A 16,240-nucleotide genomic window follows, 5' to 3' on the forward strand; every position below is an offset into this window, starting at 1 on the left:
TTCCTGTACATACCGAGGAGCTGTATCCTGTATGTAACGAACGATGACGATTTTTAAGTATGATTTTGTTAACGTGAACAATAAAGTTTCTGTTTTTGCTGTCGTTTTTTTTTAATCCAGGGTGCTGATTTTTTTAATTTGTTATTTCTCATTTCAACTTCAGATGTGGTCAGAAAACTGATCAGTGTTAAAACCATAGTGGAAATATTAACCTTCTTTTTTATGCACAAATCCAGCCTCACAAAGCTGATTTATAGTCTAAGAGTTTAAATAACTTGTTCTAACTTCCTGTCTCTGGCTCCCACTGTGTTGTCGTATCTTTCATCAACTACCTGTGGTGTCTGTCTGCCGCTGTATTTTACCTGTTTGTCAGACACCTGCAGGGGAAATAACAGCTTGTAGAGCTGATAGTCATGACATATATCATTTAAAAAGTTAACAGACAGAATTAAACGGTTTAGAAGACATTTTCTTTTGACAAACTATATGAGATCGTTGGCTGTAAGTGATTGTTTAAATGTTTTTTAAGTTAACGTTATATGAAATTTAACTTATAGATGGATAGACAGATAAAACTTTATTAATACCATAGTGGGGACATTTTGTCGTCACAGCAACATAGAAACACAGTTAGGAGGAAAAAGGTGCACACAATAAAAACAAATAACAAATACAATAAAAACAAGATTAATAAAAAGTAATAACAATGAATAAATATACACACAAACTATATAAACAAAATTAAATAAATACAACTTGGGATGAAAAAAACTACTATTACTAGTAAAGCCAAAATTTTATGTATTTTCTGAACAGTCGTGGTTTAAATATGACGTAATTTGATGTGTAAGGCGCAAATTCAAATCTCGCGCCGCTCGTTCCTCACATGAACTCCAGCAGAGTCTCGCGAGAAGCTGCTTGTACTCCGTCCAACGTCAAATAAAGTGACGTCTGAAGCTACAGCAGATGGTCAAAGAGACTTCCGGAACATCCTGAAGAAACTCAAAACCCTCTTTTCAGGACAAGCAGCCCGAAGAGGTATTTTGTTTTGTGTGTTTACATGTAGCTTGTGCCTTTTAATCGATGCTAGGCGATTAGCGCCATTTTAGTCCAAGGTTGTAATGGTGCGTTCAAAAGCAACTGGGAATTTCCCCACTCGGAAAGTCGGAGGTCTTTTTTAAGAGCTCGACATGGCGACGTTTGTCGTGAAAAGTCATTTCATGGTTGATCATGGTTCTCACTAATTAGAGCGGGGTGTCGTGCCGTTAAACGAGGCTGATTACCGGACTGACTTACAGCCCTCCCACGCGGCCGTTACTTCACTGCCGTTAGTTTGCTGCCTGTTTTAAACCGCTAAAAACGACACGTAGAAATAACAATGACCTCATCGTTTGTCGCTCTTTGTTGTTGTCATGGCAACGCTCTCAACGGGTGAATTCGGAAGTTACCGAGTCGGAACTTTCCCACTTCCCTGTTGCCTGAACGCACCATTTAACTCGACCAGCTGTGCAGCTAAATGTGTAATAAAGCCAGAAAAAACAACAACAACACAGACCTGAATGTAAAGTCTTTATTAGAGCATTTTGGCTTTGACATATTTAATCCGCCGTGTTTTTCAAATCAACGACAATCCAAAAACAAGTGTGAATAACTTTATCTCGAGCTTTTCAATAAATCCACAACAGAAATACAAAAGACTTTTTTTTTAATGAATAAATCACAACTAGAAGATGGTTAGTGGGAGGATGATGGACTGAACAGACGGCTACTCTTCTATCATTTAGGGAGGAGGATGGATGACGTCATCACGACCAGCTGATCCGCCTTGCAGGACCCCCCCCCCCCCCCTCTCCCCGATTCAAGGTAACGAAGCTCACACATGTTCAGGTGACAAAAATATGAGTTTATGACGAGTAAGCACTTTTCTTTTAAAGTCAGTTTGACGTCAACCCAGTCTTTTATTTTAAACCCGATGTAGATTCAACACTTATTTTACATCGTTAACTTCTGTTTTATGTTACGCGAGATGAGCACATCAGAAAACGAACCCTCCTTCTAAGACATTTGCAGGAACATTTTTAACTTTAAACATTTGATCCATGTTGACGTGAGTCGCAAAACAGGAAGTAGAAAAGCAGGAAACGCTGCTGGGGGGTAGGGGGTGGGGCTACTACATGAACATGTCGTCATAGCCAGGTGGGGGCATGTGGTCTGGATCCGGCCTAAAAAAAAACCCACAAAGAAGAAAAACAGACGCTCAGTCGTGTCATCACTGTAATTCCTCTCAACGAGTGCAGAACCAGGAGAACAGAACAGGTTGTTCAGTTTGACCTGATTCAGGACAGACAGATGGAGGCGTGTGTGTGTGTGTGTGTGTGTGTGTGTGTGTGTGTGTGTGTGTGTGTGTGTGTGTGTGTGTGTGTCTCACCCCGGTCGTCGACGTCCGACGGGTCCGAACGGGTCGAAGCGAGCTCCCGGGGGAACGGCTCCGGGAGGCAGGATGTCTGGGATGCCGCTAGACGGGTCGAAGCCAGAGCGAGGATACCCCGACCTCAACGGGTCGACGATCATCCCTCCACCGCCACGAGACCTGCAGGGGGAGGGGGGGCATTATTAGTATGAAAACTCATTTAAAAAGCTCAAACCAGTGAAATATCAGGGAAAGAACGGTTAGTTTAACTTCAGAATAGTTGAAAAATTGCAATATCATTTAGATTTTGACATAAAAACACGAACAAATTGGATGTTTACTGATTTTGCTAAATTAAACTATTGCAGAAGATGATTTAAGTGAAAGTGCTCGAGTCAAACCCTAAAAATACGTGAAAGGAAATGTGGAAAACTTGATGGAAATGTGACGTCTGTCAACTTTTCCACGTCAGCGAAGCGTGACGACGTTTCTGAAATACTCGTGAGACTTTTCCACTCAGGAATAAAATAGAATTTTAACAACCTTAAGTGGTGAATTAAAGGGTTAAATGTCCCTTCAGTGATTTTAAAAGAACACCTCAACACTACGTCTGTGTCAGCAAAATAAAAAAGCCGAATCTAATGTAAAATTCATGTTCAGACTAAACGTAAGTGAGTTTGCTGCTCAGCTGCTTCTGGTCGGGACTCCTCCAGCCGGCCTCTGATGTTTGAGGTCAGAGCTTCACATTCAGCTGCCAGAGGGAGTCTGGACCGGCGCCAGTAATCCACCGCTGCCTGCCCGTTACCGTGCCGACCGACCGTTCATCCCCCCAAAAATCCCAGATTAGGAGGAAACCACGGCGACGCTCAGAGATACATCTAGAAAAACATTTTTTTTAACGTAAAAGCGAGCGGAGGGATTTAAAACGAGACGGACTCACCCGAAGGGATCGAGGTCTGCTCCTCCAGCTGCAAACGGGGGAACCAGGGGGTCGGGCCTGAAACACACACACACACACACACACACACACACACACACACACACACACACATATTTGGAAACTTAATATCTGTGTTATTTAACTAAACCATATGCAAAATCAAACTGAGCAAGACTTTTTAATATCATTTTCAGCTAAAGAATGATGGAAAACAAACAAAAAGGTCCACAAATATTTATTAAATGTGAATTTCTCCAGCATTAATAAATTAATGTGACCTAGAACCATATATGGGACACAGACTGGATATAAAAGTGTTCGTAGCTTCCAGCTCTGTAAAATGGTTCTGATCCAGAAGTGTCTTCAGCTGCAATACCAGCGAGTGCCACTAGAGGTCGGCTCCAAAAAGCCTCCGGCTCCATAGACTCCCATTCAACTTCTCTCATCAAATCCAAAGTGAATAAAACAAATTCTGTGTCATTTGCTAAATTCACTTTTCCAGATTAGTTTTCTGGAGGTCCATCTGAAAATAATCCCTCATTCATTAGAAAGTAAGCTTCAAAAAGTTGTGTTTTTGGGGGCGTGTCTGTTTGATTGACAGGCCTGTGGTGCAGTCAGGTTACAGCTATCGGTGGGCGGGACGTATTATGGTCATGGTTTCCAATCAGATCGGTCAGATCCACCGATACAAGACGTTTTACAAATATCACTGCTGCAGGTTTTTGGAGACGGATTTGAATTCTCGAATTTTATTGGCTAATTGAGGAAATAATTAGCAGATTCGATAAATAAACATTTGTGTTTTCTCTAATTCGCTCTGTTTATTATCCTCCACACACAGAAAACGTCTGTTACAAATCTAATCTCAATTAATCATCTCATGAATGGATGTAATTATTCTCAGTGAGTCACACAAACAGGCTTCAATCATCGACAGCGTTTTATTTTCCCGCTCCGTCGTCTTTCCTCACGTCTGAACAAACTCCGGACGATCCAGCCAACCTTCAGCTGGTCTGGATCCTTCCTCCACCTCCTCCTCCTCCTCCACCTCCTCCTCTTCCTCCTCACACTCTCTCTGTTTTTCTCTGCATCTCTTTCACTCCCTCAAATCTAGTTTTCTTTGGGGTTTTTTCCTCCCGCTGATCTCCCCCCACCCCCCCACCCCTCTCCCCACACACAACCCCGTCCTCTCAGACTTTGGTTGACTTTCTCTCCATCTGTCACTGTTTTCTCGTCTCTCTGGGGACGAGGAGGCGACAGCGGCGAGGTCGATAAAGTGCTGACATCATCTCGCATCTCATCTGATCGGGTCACAGCGAGGAGGACTGGAGAGGGGGAGGGAGGGAGAGGGGGAGGGGAGGTGATTCTGGCCTGCAGCTCCCTCCCTCCCTCCCTCCCTCTCACACACACACACACACAGTGGTGTGTGGTCACTCCTTGTCTTTACTCTGACTAGTACCAGATAGTCGGTGAGCTAGCTTTAGCTTTAGCTGATTCCCCCACTTTATATTTATTTTTCTATTTAAAAAAATATACAAAAGTTATTTGATCAGTTAGTGATCAAATTTGTTATATTACCTATTTTAATCCTCAAACCACGTCTTAATCCTCACATGTCCTCCTGGGTTCGATGTGTATTCAGATTTAGGTCCTCACAAGGACATAAAAATGTACACACACACACACACACAAACATCCTCTGAAACGCTCTCCAGTCTCTCCAGACTGTAAATATTAAACGGGATACCACACACACACACACACACACACACACACACACACACACTTTCCATCATATCTAAGGACTTGCATTCATTTCCTGGATACTTACCACAACCTTAAACCCACTGAAGTTTTCATGATTACATTTCTGGGAGCCGATTTTCGATCACAGATTTATGTTCCCACAGGATGAGTAACACAAACAAACACACACACACACACACACACACACACACACACACACACACACACACACACACACACACACACAAACACACACAAACAATCTCCCAGGCTGCCCTCATTTACCAACAGCTGCTCTGTCTAGACTCTCCGTGAGCCACACACTCAGCACATCCACAGGGGTGTGTGTGTGTGTGTGTGTGTGTGTGTGTGTGTGTGTGTGTGTGAGAGACACAAAAACAAAAAGCCAAACCTACACTTTTATCCGAACTATTCAGACTGTAGGCGGTTATTCTTTTTTATGTTGTTGTGCTTTTGGCACATTACATTTTTAAATATAACAAAGAAGCTTTTAAATGTTGTGTGTTAATATTAAAAATAACTCGAGTTGCTAAAAAGTAATCAGATGCTCCTAAATGTTTCTTAAGACTTTTAGATACTGTTTTAAATAAACGAAGGCGTATTTGAGGCCCGACGATCTCAAAGAGTTTCTAAAAAAAACTAACAACAATAAAACCTACCGTGGACCTGACGTTACCTCATCCTGAGCTGCCGTCTCCTTCTTTCTATTAAAGGGAGCCACAAACACGCCCTGGTGCACACACCTATCCTACGCTGCCGCTTCCTGAAGGACGAGGAAGCAGTTTGAACAGAGAAGCCGGTGTGTGTGTGTGTGTGTGTGTGTGTGTGTGTGTGTGTGTGTGTGTGTGTATGTGTGTGTGTGTGTGTGTGTGTGTGTGTGTGTGTGTGTGTTGGGATGACGACGAGGCTTTAAGTGCTGCTCGGTGGACTGTGTGAATGAAAAATGCAGCAGTGGAGTCGGATGAAATAAAGCTGTTCTGGTTTGATTGACATGCAGGTCTGAATGAGTGAATGAGCTGCAGCTGTTGTTGTTGTTGTTGTTGTTGTTGTTGTTGTGTCTCCACCAACCAGTGAGGCTGCGTTCCCTGCCGAGGATGTCTGTTGGGGATGCGGAGGGGGTCGTCGTCCTCTCCTCTCCTCCTCTGCGCCTCCTCCTCCCCCTCGTCCTCCCTCCGGCTCTTCCTCTCTGCTTTCTGTCCCGTCGTCCTGTCCTGCGACGGCAGCAGCTGACTCGTCACCTTCTCCGACAAACCGCCCGCGTCCTTGAACGCGCTGCAACGACACGACGGGCTTTTTTAAAACTCAACGCACCGAGCTCGTCAGCTCGTCCAAGTATGGGCTTCATCTGGACTTTTTCTATTTTTAAAAATTTTTTATTTTAAGGTTTGTTTTGTTTGTTTTGAAGAAAACAGAAAATTGAAACACCGACCTGTCAAACGTGTGCAGCTGGTCGGTGTCCACGTGATCACTGATGTTCACCATCAAGTCTGACACCTGCTGCGTACGGCAGTTCTACACACACACACACACACACACACACACACACACACACACACACACACACACACACACACACACGTATAAGACACAAAAAGACACAACAAGGGCTCTGTGTTGTATTCAGAAAGTTTTTTTTCTTTCAATAGTTTAGAGAGGGAGAGTGTAACCATGGTGACACAGAAAATAACCCGGGTTACGCTCTCCCCCCTCTAAACTGCATGAGGGGCGTTTGAAGACGGCCTACCATCAGGTTGAAGATCAAGGTGGAGTCGACGGAGATGGCTTTGAGCATCATGGGGGTGTCGGTGGTGTTGGCTTTGTAACGTAGACTGTACAACTCCTTGTTGCTGCTCCAGTCGGCCGGCAGCAGCTCGGACTTCTTGTCGCCGCTGCGAGGCTGCAACGAGGAAGAGGAGGGAGGAGGAGGGAGGAAGACACAGACATGGGGGATAAAAACAGGAGAGTGAGACTTCCTGTTTATCTGTTTCCTGGTCTCTGATTGGTGGAGGAGCTAACGAAGGAAGTCAGGTGTGTTGAGTTGTTGCTCTGCAGGAGGAAACGCTTCACTGGTAAGAAGTCAAATGTTTGATGTTTAGAGAGTGACTCGTTTTTTATGAGGAGTTTGCCAGGAAAAATATAAATGTAGAAATGCATAATATTAGTTGTTTAGTTTTATTGTGGTATTTAAATGCTCCTTCTTAAAATGTTTTTTGCCGTGTTTTGTTTGGTGAGTTGCTGATGTAGTAGTTGTGTGTATCCCGTCGGGCCGGACTAACTTCTTCTTCTTTTGTGTGTTGTTAATTGTTTTGTTTGTTGTTTTTGTGCACCGCTGATTGAGCTCCCCGCGGTGTTGCAGTGTGACTGGCCCCCACCGGGTTAGCAGGCTCAAGATGACGTGACAGTTTTCAGAGCTCGTCACATTTCTACTTTTTAAAATAACTGCTGGTTTATTCTGCATCAAACACAACAGCTCGTTTAAACACAGATAAACAACAGCAGCAGCACGTTGGACAGGTTTGTTGTTGTTCTCCGTCAGTTACACAGGAGGCAGAACTCGTTTAGGAAGCTAACGCTAATCTGGCGCATGCAGAAGTCCATCAGAAAAAACGAGATTTCGATCTTCTTCCTGCGCGAGAAGAGTCAACAAGATGTCACACAACAAACACGGAGCGGTCAACTTAATATTTGAGACCCTCTCTTCAATTCGGCGTCCAACTCATTCCAGCAGCGCGTATTTTGTTGAAAATCTGAGACATCTTCTGGTAATCCGTTGACCTTCATTATATGAATCCAGTCAGTCGTGACGCACAAATCTTTAATGCACAAATCCCCCGAAAAGATGACGAAATAAGAGAAATACCGACCGAGACCTGCACCAGTCTCGGTGCTGATGCACCGCCAGGTTCGGCTGAAGTGATCCGGTTGAGCTCACCTCGTCCCCGGAGCCGATGCACCGGTATCCACTCTTGATCATCTCCCAGTGAACGAAGCACACGACGGCGTCCTGCGGGCAGCTGATGTCACCTGCGACACACGTGTACAACACCTCTAAACCTGCCATGTTTCCTCAGTCCACCAACATCAACAACACTTTCGAGGGCAAGAAATGAAAACGAAAGTCCAAACAGAAGCTTCACGGCGTCGACTTCCTAGCAACAGCAAAACTTCCGGTCTGCGGATTTCAAAGTAAAAGCACCAGGACACGGTGTCGTATTTAAGTTTTAAGTGTATCAACAGTCATACAAAATGTTTGAACATGTGCTCAAACCAGAGGAGTACGAAATAAATAATATGAAATCAAACTTGTACAATATGAATCGTACTTCCGTCTTCTTTGCTTTTTATTCTTCACATCTTTGATTTTACTGACTGAGTTTGGGGCCAGTGGTTTCTGGTTTCCCTCTAAAACTCTCCTATCTCCTATCTAACCTGTCAGGCTTTTTATTTTAACGTGATGTTGCTGGTCAGAACAGTATTCAGGTTTTTATTTTACTGTACCTGTGTTGTGCACATACATAAACTAACCACTAGAGGGCAGTGTTAAAGTATTTTAGGCTATTCATAGGTAGCTAGGCTAAACTTTCATTATTTAAATCTTCATATTTCTATAAGAGCAGTTAATGTCTGAGGTATATTCAGTATATTGAGAATAATCCTGAATTATATTTGACTTTTTTTTTTAACACACTTTCAAAAGCAATCATTTCTAATAGGATACAGAAGATGAAGCTTGACTGGTAATCATCCCAAACAGAGACCCAATCAAATTTAAATTATAAACCAAATATTACAAAACAAATTCTAGAAGTGGTCAATTACTTTTGTATGGACGTTTGTTATTAATATGCATTTGATTCGTAGATTTGATCATTTGGTGAATGTATTTCTTCACAACATGAAGGAAAAACACATCAGTGTCTTTTTAGTCACGTTCACTTTATTTGTGAAAACACCAGAAAAGTAACGTGTAAATGTAAAGTGTAAATCCTTAATACAAACAGCTAATTTGAGCTGAAGCTGTCATAATTACCAAAACAAAACTCTCACTGGATCTCCAAAATAATTTGCCAGACTAAACTATTCTTATATTTTTATAATCTCAGCACAGATTACATAGAAAATAATAAAGTCTACCACAGTTCTCATTGAAGATTAGATGTGATTAAAGTCAGTGACGGTTTATTCAACAGACTAGTAAACACATTGATTATTAATATTAAAAAATTTTAAAAAAAAATCCCAGAAGTATTTCCACTTCATTTCTTGATGTTTAGATGATTTTATTTGTATTCTACGCAGGTGTTAGTGAATAAATGGCCCTCGTGCCCCGTCACGCGTTCAGAGTGTGTTTCCTCTGTGAGTGCTGTATCTGCTGTTGTCTCGGGTCTCGGTCGTCTTTATCAGCAGCTTCGGAGCAGGAGAGCTGCTGCTGCTGCTGCAGTGGTAGCCGTTACTGCCCTTAGCACCTGGAGGGGAAAGAAACAGAGAAACAGGAAGAAGATGGTGGGAAATACAGAAAGAATGAAAGTCAAATATGAGCTTCTTCATTTAAAAAATGACCTCTGGATCAGTGGTTTGGTTTAACCTTTTTCTGTTTGTTTTTTTTATCAGATAAGCGTGTTGAGGTGTGAGGAGTGCGGTTCAGTGTCTTCATGATGCGTACAGTGTTGTTACTTACTGTAGCTGGAGATGGCCTGGATGCTGAGGATGGACTGTTGTCCGAGTCTGCAGAGGAAGACAAAGACGTTCGTTGGTGTGTTTTAGTGGATTTGACCGTAATGCTGACTTTGCATTCTCCACCTCCATCGTAGAGATTTATGAGAAGTGACACAAAACAATATCTTATCGGAGCTGTATTATAATTTTCTTTGTCCTTTCAGTCCGACTGAAAAAAATATTTTAAATAACTCATAAAAATCTCCCACTTCATGCTAAATAGTTTAAAGGTCACTATTTGTATCAGAACCTGCTTCTTAGAGACGGTTGGATGGATTATATCCATAAATCTCACCTGTCCTCCTCTCCTTCCAGCAGCTTCCTGTAGGTGGCGATCTCGATGTCCAGAGCCAGTTTCAGGTTCATCAGGTCCTGCAGGTGAGAAAAACAGGTTGGCGTCAGTTTGACTTTATTTAACTGCTCTTTCCTGTCTACTCTTCGTCACCACTTCCTATCTTTTCCTGAGCGGCTCACCTGGTACTCCCGGAGCTGTCGGGCCATGTCCTGCTTGGCTCTCTGCAGAGCGTCCTCCAGGTCTCTGGTCCGAGCTTTGGCCTCTTTCACGGCCAGCTCTCCGCGCTCCTCCGCCTCAGCCAGCTGATTCTCCAGATTGCCACGCTGTTTGGGGGGGAGGAGGGGGGGGGGACATAGACAAGATAAAAACCATCCGTGCCGGATCCGAAGTAACAGGAGAATCACGTTGTGCCAGCTTGCCTGTAACCGTACTTGCGCTTTGACCGCCTCGATCTCGCTCTGCAGTCGGCTGATCAGTCGGTTGACCTCGGCCACTTCGCCCTTCACGATGCGGAGCTCGTCTCCGAACTGGCTGGCCTGCACCGACATCTGCTCGAACTGCGAGCGGAGAAAACGCCGACTACTATCTGCAAAAACTGCTGCGTGTCTCTTTGAATAAAAACAAAACTAGAGGCTCATGATAGATGGTGAGGAAGACAAATTAACAAAGACACTGAGGAGCTTCTCAAACTAATCTTTAGTTTCTCAGCTTTCAGACGATGGATCATCTTCTATGTGGATGATACCGTTGACCTAAAGATCTCTCTAAAAAGGATCAAAACTGGACTATTGTGTTTCTCTGAGGATTAAAAGAATAGAATTACAACCTATAAAATGAACAGAATAGAACTATCAGAGATTATCCGGTGTCTCGCCCGTACCTTGGTCTTGTACCAGGCCTCCGCCTCCTCCCGGCTGCGAGCGGCGATCTCTTCGTACTGAGCTTTGACCTCGGCGACGATCTGCTCCATGTTCAGGCTGCGGCTGTTGTCCATCTGCACCACCACCGACGTGTCTTTAATGCTGGCCTGCAGCTCGCGCAGCTCCTGGTCACGAAACGGTGAAGTGAAGCAACAAAGACGAATAATATTCAGTCCCGCGTGTCCACAGGTGATGACATGAAGAGAAATGATGTCCAAAAGACTTGGACAACTCAGTTTACATGTAACCAAGTTAGATTTGTTTGATTGTCAATCAGTGAACTAAAGGAAACTGCAGCTTTAATACGGTGTGGAAGTACAGAAGTTAGTTTTACAACGTTTAGAAGCGTGAATACGTTTCTGTACCTCCTCATAGACGTTGCGCAGGAAGTTGATTTCATCAGTCAGAGCTCCGACTTTATCCTCCAGATCGGCCTTCACCAGGTACGCCGAGTCTACGTCCTGAAAACAGATTTTGCAGATTAAAAAACCCACTGAAACGTGTGTGCATACGTGCCGTGTAGTCGTACACTGGTTGGGAAGTTGGTGCCAAAATATTTGGAAAAGTCCGACATTCCCAAACTGAAATATCGCGGACGCTGCTGCTTCTCTCATGTGACGCCAAAAAAAAGGACAATTTTCCAAATCTTTGTGTTTTGAAGCCTGCGGGAACCCAGTCGGGATGTGAAGGACAATAGAGAGGCTCATCTTCCACCTGTGTGAATGAATGCGTGTCTGTCCGCTGACCTTCTTCAGGATGACGAAGTCATTCTCCAGGTTGTTTCTCTTGTTGATCTCGTCCTCGTATCTGCGACAGAGACGGGACAGCGTTGACCTTTAACGACACGGATTAACGTACCCGGGACATTACAGAAGTCCAAAGTGTCCTTGGTGTACTTGTGTTTGTAGTCCTCCACCAGGCCCTGCATGTTCCTCAGCTCCCCGTCCAGCTTGGTCCTGTCGTTGTTGACCAGGTCCATCTGGCGCCTCAGACCCGCCATGTAGGCCTCGAACATGGGCTCCACGTTGGAGCGGCCGACGCCCTGACCCTGCAGCAGCTCCAGCTTGGTCTCCAGCATCTTGTTCTGCTGCTCCAGGAAACGCACCTTTGGAGGGAGGTAACAGCACCATTCAGCCATATTGGAGGTTTTAACATGATGTTTTTTGTTTCTGACCAAATAACAATGAAATATTTGACCATTTAGCACCAGACAAAAAAACAAACCAAAAAACAAAAGTTGGAGAAATACAAAACATTAAAATTTTAGTTTGTCGTATTTACGTTCAATCTTAAATGTTAAATTGTTGACATGAAAACTGGCCCCGTTAATTATTTAGAAAACAACTCACGAAAAAAAAAATACTCAGAAGCAGAAAGGATGGATGAAGAGACATTTGGTCATTATTGGTCGTATTACACAAAGAAATGTGTCGAACTGAAATGATTAGTGGATTATTAAATTAGTCAATCATCAGAAAAATACTTCAGTCTATGAAAAGTGAGTATTTGTTGTCTTTTTTGGGGGTTTTGGACAATGATTAATTGGTTAATTAAGAAAATAACCAGCAGATTGAACCATTAAAATGAATATAATGAGAATAATGTCCCCATTTGATAAACGGAGGACGAAGGAATGTCAGCAGAGAAACCAGCTCGAGCGTCACGTCACCACCGACCGTTCTCCGGGCCGGTATCTGCTCGGCTCGTGTTTCCTGCCGGCGGCCCGGTTGGTCCACCAGCTCATTATTCATCCCGACACAAAGCCTGGTTCTGTTCGGAGCTGAGTAATCTCCCTCCGGGACGCCGCACCAGCTCTGACCTGATTCATCAGGTTACAGCGCCGCTCAATGGGACGGAAATGGGACAGATATCTTAAATATCCGGCGGCCCGGTACCACAATTTCAGGCTGCAGATGGATTTTGAAATCCCAGATGGATTCTCAGACTTTCTGACTCGTACTGAAGTCTCTGGGTTCGAAAAATGAATGTTCAGTTCTGGCTGACGATGTTTTTCTGCAGTAACCGGCGTCGTTTCATCTCCCAGAGATCTTGACTGGTTTAAACTGGGTCATCGGACTAATGACTTCTCTGCATGAGGGAAGCAGCTCTTTAATGTTTCATTGAAGAGCTGGAGCCGTGTGGGGTCGGATTACACCAGTAGTTGCATGGTCGGTTTATTTTTCCCTTCACTTGAATTTACCTTTTAGTTTTCTCCTTCCTTTACGCACAGCTGCAGATTCAGTTGGGGGAGGTGGGAGGGGGGATTTATGTGAGTAAATTAGATGTACCATCATGGATCAATAAACAAGAGGTAAAAAAAACTGGCCTAGATTTCGTTTTTAAAAGCCCAGGTTGAGGTTTCAGCCTTTCATGCATCGTGAAAGCAACGAGGACAAAAGGACTCTTGTGTGTTGGCGTTTCGCCTGGAAGTCACATCAGAGATGGACGGACGAGGTGGTGAATGTTTGCTACGAGGTTTCACAATATTTGGTCTGATTTGTTGGTTAACTTTTCTGGCAAAACATGAATGGTTGTATTGAAAAGCGCTGCAGAATCTAACACTTGACATTGTGGCGTGGGAAGCTATAACGTCCACGAGGAAGTATTCAGAGTTTCATCTCTTCATCATCATCATCATCATCATCACTGAGTTCCAAACTAACGTGACCGCCGGTACGAGGACATTAGTGATTTCATCATGGACCTGAAACTGGAGCAGAGAAACATCAGTGTTCCTGAGCCCATGCAGTGATTTCCACTACGGAATCATGTCTGTTTTGAAAACAGTTCCACCTGAACACACTGTTTTCATTGACGTTATGTCACCGTGAATTCGTCCCCCAGAGTCAGACTGTCAACACAGAGTTCCACTGGGACCTTCTGAGGCGTCTGAGGGGGAAACACATTTGCTGGAAACCACCTGAACTGTGGCGCCATGGCAACAGGCTTCTCCAACGTGTTCAGGATTTTCCATTCTCCAAAAATTTGACCCTAAATCAAATGCAAAAGACGAGGCCGAAAACCAACATTGGATGGCTGTGATTTAAAAACAGACATGATTCTGTGGTGGAAATCACTGCATGGGCTCAGGAACACTCGGCTGTAAGTGGGCGTGTTGTAGATTTTCTGCTCTCCAAAAATTGGACCTAAACTCTTGATGTTTCTCTGCTCCAGTTTCAGGTCTCCACGGTGACATCAGTACGTTAACACGTGGAACTCGGTGATGATCAAGAGACGTAACTTATCCCCGTCAGCGTGTTTGATGTTTACGTGGTGCGGTTGATTTTATTTTACAAAAAAACGAGGCTGATTTTGTCCGTTTGGACGAAGGCAGCTCTCTGACGCCGGGCGCCTGAAGTTTGTGTCGGCTGATGTGAGAAGCCAACAAAGCCTCTATTGTGGAAGTGTCACCGACTCCGTGAGAAAGCGGAGATGTTCCCTGAGCAGGGTATCGATGTCCTGCGTTATCACTCCCGCTGTGGGAAATGTGTGCAGCCTGTGTTCTTCAGGAAACACAACTTCTCACATTTAACTTCTTTTATTACTGTTGTCCAACACGTTTTAAACACGTTACGACGCTCTTATATACGAGAGCAGCTTTTTATTTACGGGTTTTGTGTCGGGTGAGCTTTGATGCTGCAGCAGACTGAGCAACACATTTTCTGTTGTTTTGTTCGACTTCCTTCTCGAGCATTTCGATCTGAAATAAAACGGACTGTCAGGTGAAACTACTGATTTAAAGCTTGAAGTTATTCCTTGTTGAAGTGTGTTAACTTCACGGTGTGGAGATGTTTGTCCTTCTGCTGTATTTAAAAACAGGAGGTTTTAAAAATAGCTTTGACTGCTGCCCCGACGCACCGTTAAAGGAGTTTCCACTTCTAATATGACCTCGACCTTCACGTTCAGGAATTATTACTAAAAGTCAGAAGTTAATCTTCAGTAACTGTTTAAAATAAAACAAATTAGATTTTTCTTTTAATAAAAAAGATGTCATTATTTTCTGCTTCCAGTATAATAAATTTCAGCTGAACACACTAAAGTAAATATTCCAAAACAAAAATAAATGACAAATAACAAAACCTTGAAATTATTTTAAGTTCATTCAACTTTTAAATGACAAGTTTCCCTGCTGCCTTACAGATATAAGTTAACTGAACTCAATAATTAGTTTGAAGCTGTCCTATGAGTTTTGATTAATGTATATTATTTTAAGTGAAGAAAACAGGTTCCATAAACTTAAAAATATTAATTTGAATCAACAGACAAACTTTTGTCACTTTGTGATTTTAATATGAAACCATTTACTGACAATATTTTTAACCTCTAAGGTGATCCAAACATTAATATAAAAAAATTTAGGATGTTTTTCCATAAATTAAAATAAATGAAAAGGTTTAAATTACGACTTTTAAAAGAGTTTTTTTTTAAAGCAGTGAATTAGATTTTCAAGTAGAAACGGATAAAATTTACATTAAAGACTTCTTATGTCAAAACAACAGTCTCTCTCTGAAGTATTCAAACTACAATGTCAGACAGAAACACTTTCAAATCTGCACTTTAAGAACTTTTTAAAGGTTTTTTTGTCAGTTAGTCGACGGATGAGTCGCTGTGGTTCGTCACCTTGTCTATGAAGTTGGCGAAGCGGTTGTTGAGGCTCTTGATCTGCTCCTTCTCGTGGGCCCGGCTCATGGACAGGCTGGGGTCGATCTCCAGGTTGAGGGGGGCCAGCAGGCTCTTGTTGATGGACAGGGAGGCCAGCGAGCCCCCGAGGCCCTGGTGGTGCCCGTTGGCGTACAGAGAGCTGCTGCTCAGGGAGACGCCGCCGTAGCCGCTCAGCCTCCTGGAGCCGCCGCTGCTCCGCACCGAACTGCTGGAGCTGATTCTCTTGGTCCGGCTCAGACTCATGATGGAGAGGGAGGTTTGAAGGGATGGATTAATGATCGGGTTGACAGGAAATTCAGGAGAAACACGGCCGAGGAGATGATGGAGATGCAAACTTGAATAAAAACAGGCTGGACGGAGCAGAATATGAGCGACGGAGGAGGAAAGAGGAGGTGAACGCTGGATGTCCGACCACAGTGAGGAGTCTCAGGTGTCTGCCGACCTTTTAAACCTCCACAGGGTGGAGTCAGGGGAGGAGGGAGAAGCGACGGAGCTGCAGGTGTCAGATATGTTTCTGACTTTCAGGCCAA

General features: G+C 43.6%; 2 protein-coding genes across 3 annotated transcripts; both read right to left on the reverse strand.

Annotated features, from left to right (window-relative positions):
* Positions 1-1,556: 1,556 nt before the first annotated feature.
* psmf1 (proteasome inhibitor subunit 1) lies at positions 1,557-8,280 on the reverse strand. Its single transcript, XM_069169621.1, has 7 exons — positions 8,050-8,280; positions 6,862-7,014; positions 6,547-6,629; positions 6,186-6,389; positions 3,351-3,407; positions 2,429-2,590; positions 1,557-2,222 (listed from the first exon to the last, which is right to left on the reverse strand). Exons 1-7 carry the CDS (start codon positions 8,176-8,178, stop codon positions 2,171-2,173), a joined length of 840 nt encoding a protein of 279 aa, XP_069025722.1. The 5' UTR covers positions 8,179-8,280; the 3' UTR covers positions 1,557-2,170.
* A 796-nt stretch (positions 8,281-9,076) lies between these two features.
* LOC138210433 (intermediate filament protein ON3) lies at positions 9,077-16,096 on the reverse strand. Of its 2 annotated transcripts, none has more exons than XM_069169593.1 (10): positions 15,669-16,096; positions 11,945-12,153; positions 11,795-11,855; positions 11,414-11,509; positions 11,009-11,173; positions 10,560-10,685; positions 10,308-10,451; positions 10,129-10,205; positions 9,796-9,842; positions 9,077-9,583 (listed from the first exon to the last, which is right to left on the reverse strand). In XM_069169593.1, the coding sequence occupies exons 1-10, from the start codon at positions 15,951-15,953 to the stop codon at positions 9,456-9,458; spliced, it is 1,338 nt and encodes a 445-aa protein (XP_069025694.1). In that variant the 5' UTR covers positions 15,954-16,096; the 3' UTR covers positions 9,077-9,455. The 2 variants fall into 2 exon arrangements, with proteins under 2 accessions (XP_069025694.1, XP_069025693.1); XM_069169592.1 differs by having other exon boundaries at positions 10,560-10,736.
* Positions 16,097-16,240: the final 144 nt, after the last annotated feature.

The sequence above is a fragment of the Embiotoca jacksoni genome, unplaced genomic scaffold, assembly GCF_022577435.1.
Source record: "Embiotoca jacksoni isolate LCO1_2020_lvr unplaced genomic scaffold, fEmbJac1.0.p SCAF_46, whole genome shotgun sequence".
NCBI classification, from domain to species: domain Eukaryota; kingdom Metazoa; phylum Chordata; class Actinopteri; family Embiotocidae; genus Embiotoca; species Embiotoca jacksoni.

Bases quoted from the DNA above. Each gene is read 5' to 3' on its own strand.
- psmf1 (XM_069169621.1), bottom strand. From the start codon at position 8,178: ATGGCAGGTTTAGAGGTGTTGTACACGTGTGTCGCAGGTGACATCAGC. The intron at 6,630-6,861 runs GTAGGCCGTCTT...GTGTGTGTGTAG, and splicing joins CCTTGATCTTCAACCTGATG to AACTGCCGTACGCAGCAGGT. The intron at 2,591-3,350 runs GTGAGTCCGTCT...CTCCCCCTGCAG, and splicing joins GCAGACCTCGATCCCTTCGG to GTCTCGTGGCGGTGGAGGGA.
- LOC138210433 (XM_069169592.1), bottom strand. From the start codon at position 15,953: ATGAGTCTGAGCCGGACCAAGAGAATCAGCTCCAGCAGTTCGGTGCGG. The intron at 10,737-11,008 runs GTACGGGCGAGA...TTTTATTCAAAG, and splicing joins AGGCCTGGTACAAGACCAAG to AGACACGCAGCAGTTTTTGC. The intron at 9,843-10,128 runs GTGAGATTTATG...CTTCCTCTGCAG, and splicing joins CTGGAAGGAGAGGAGGACAG to ACTCGGACAACAGTCCATCC.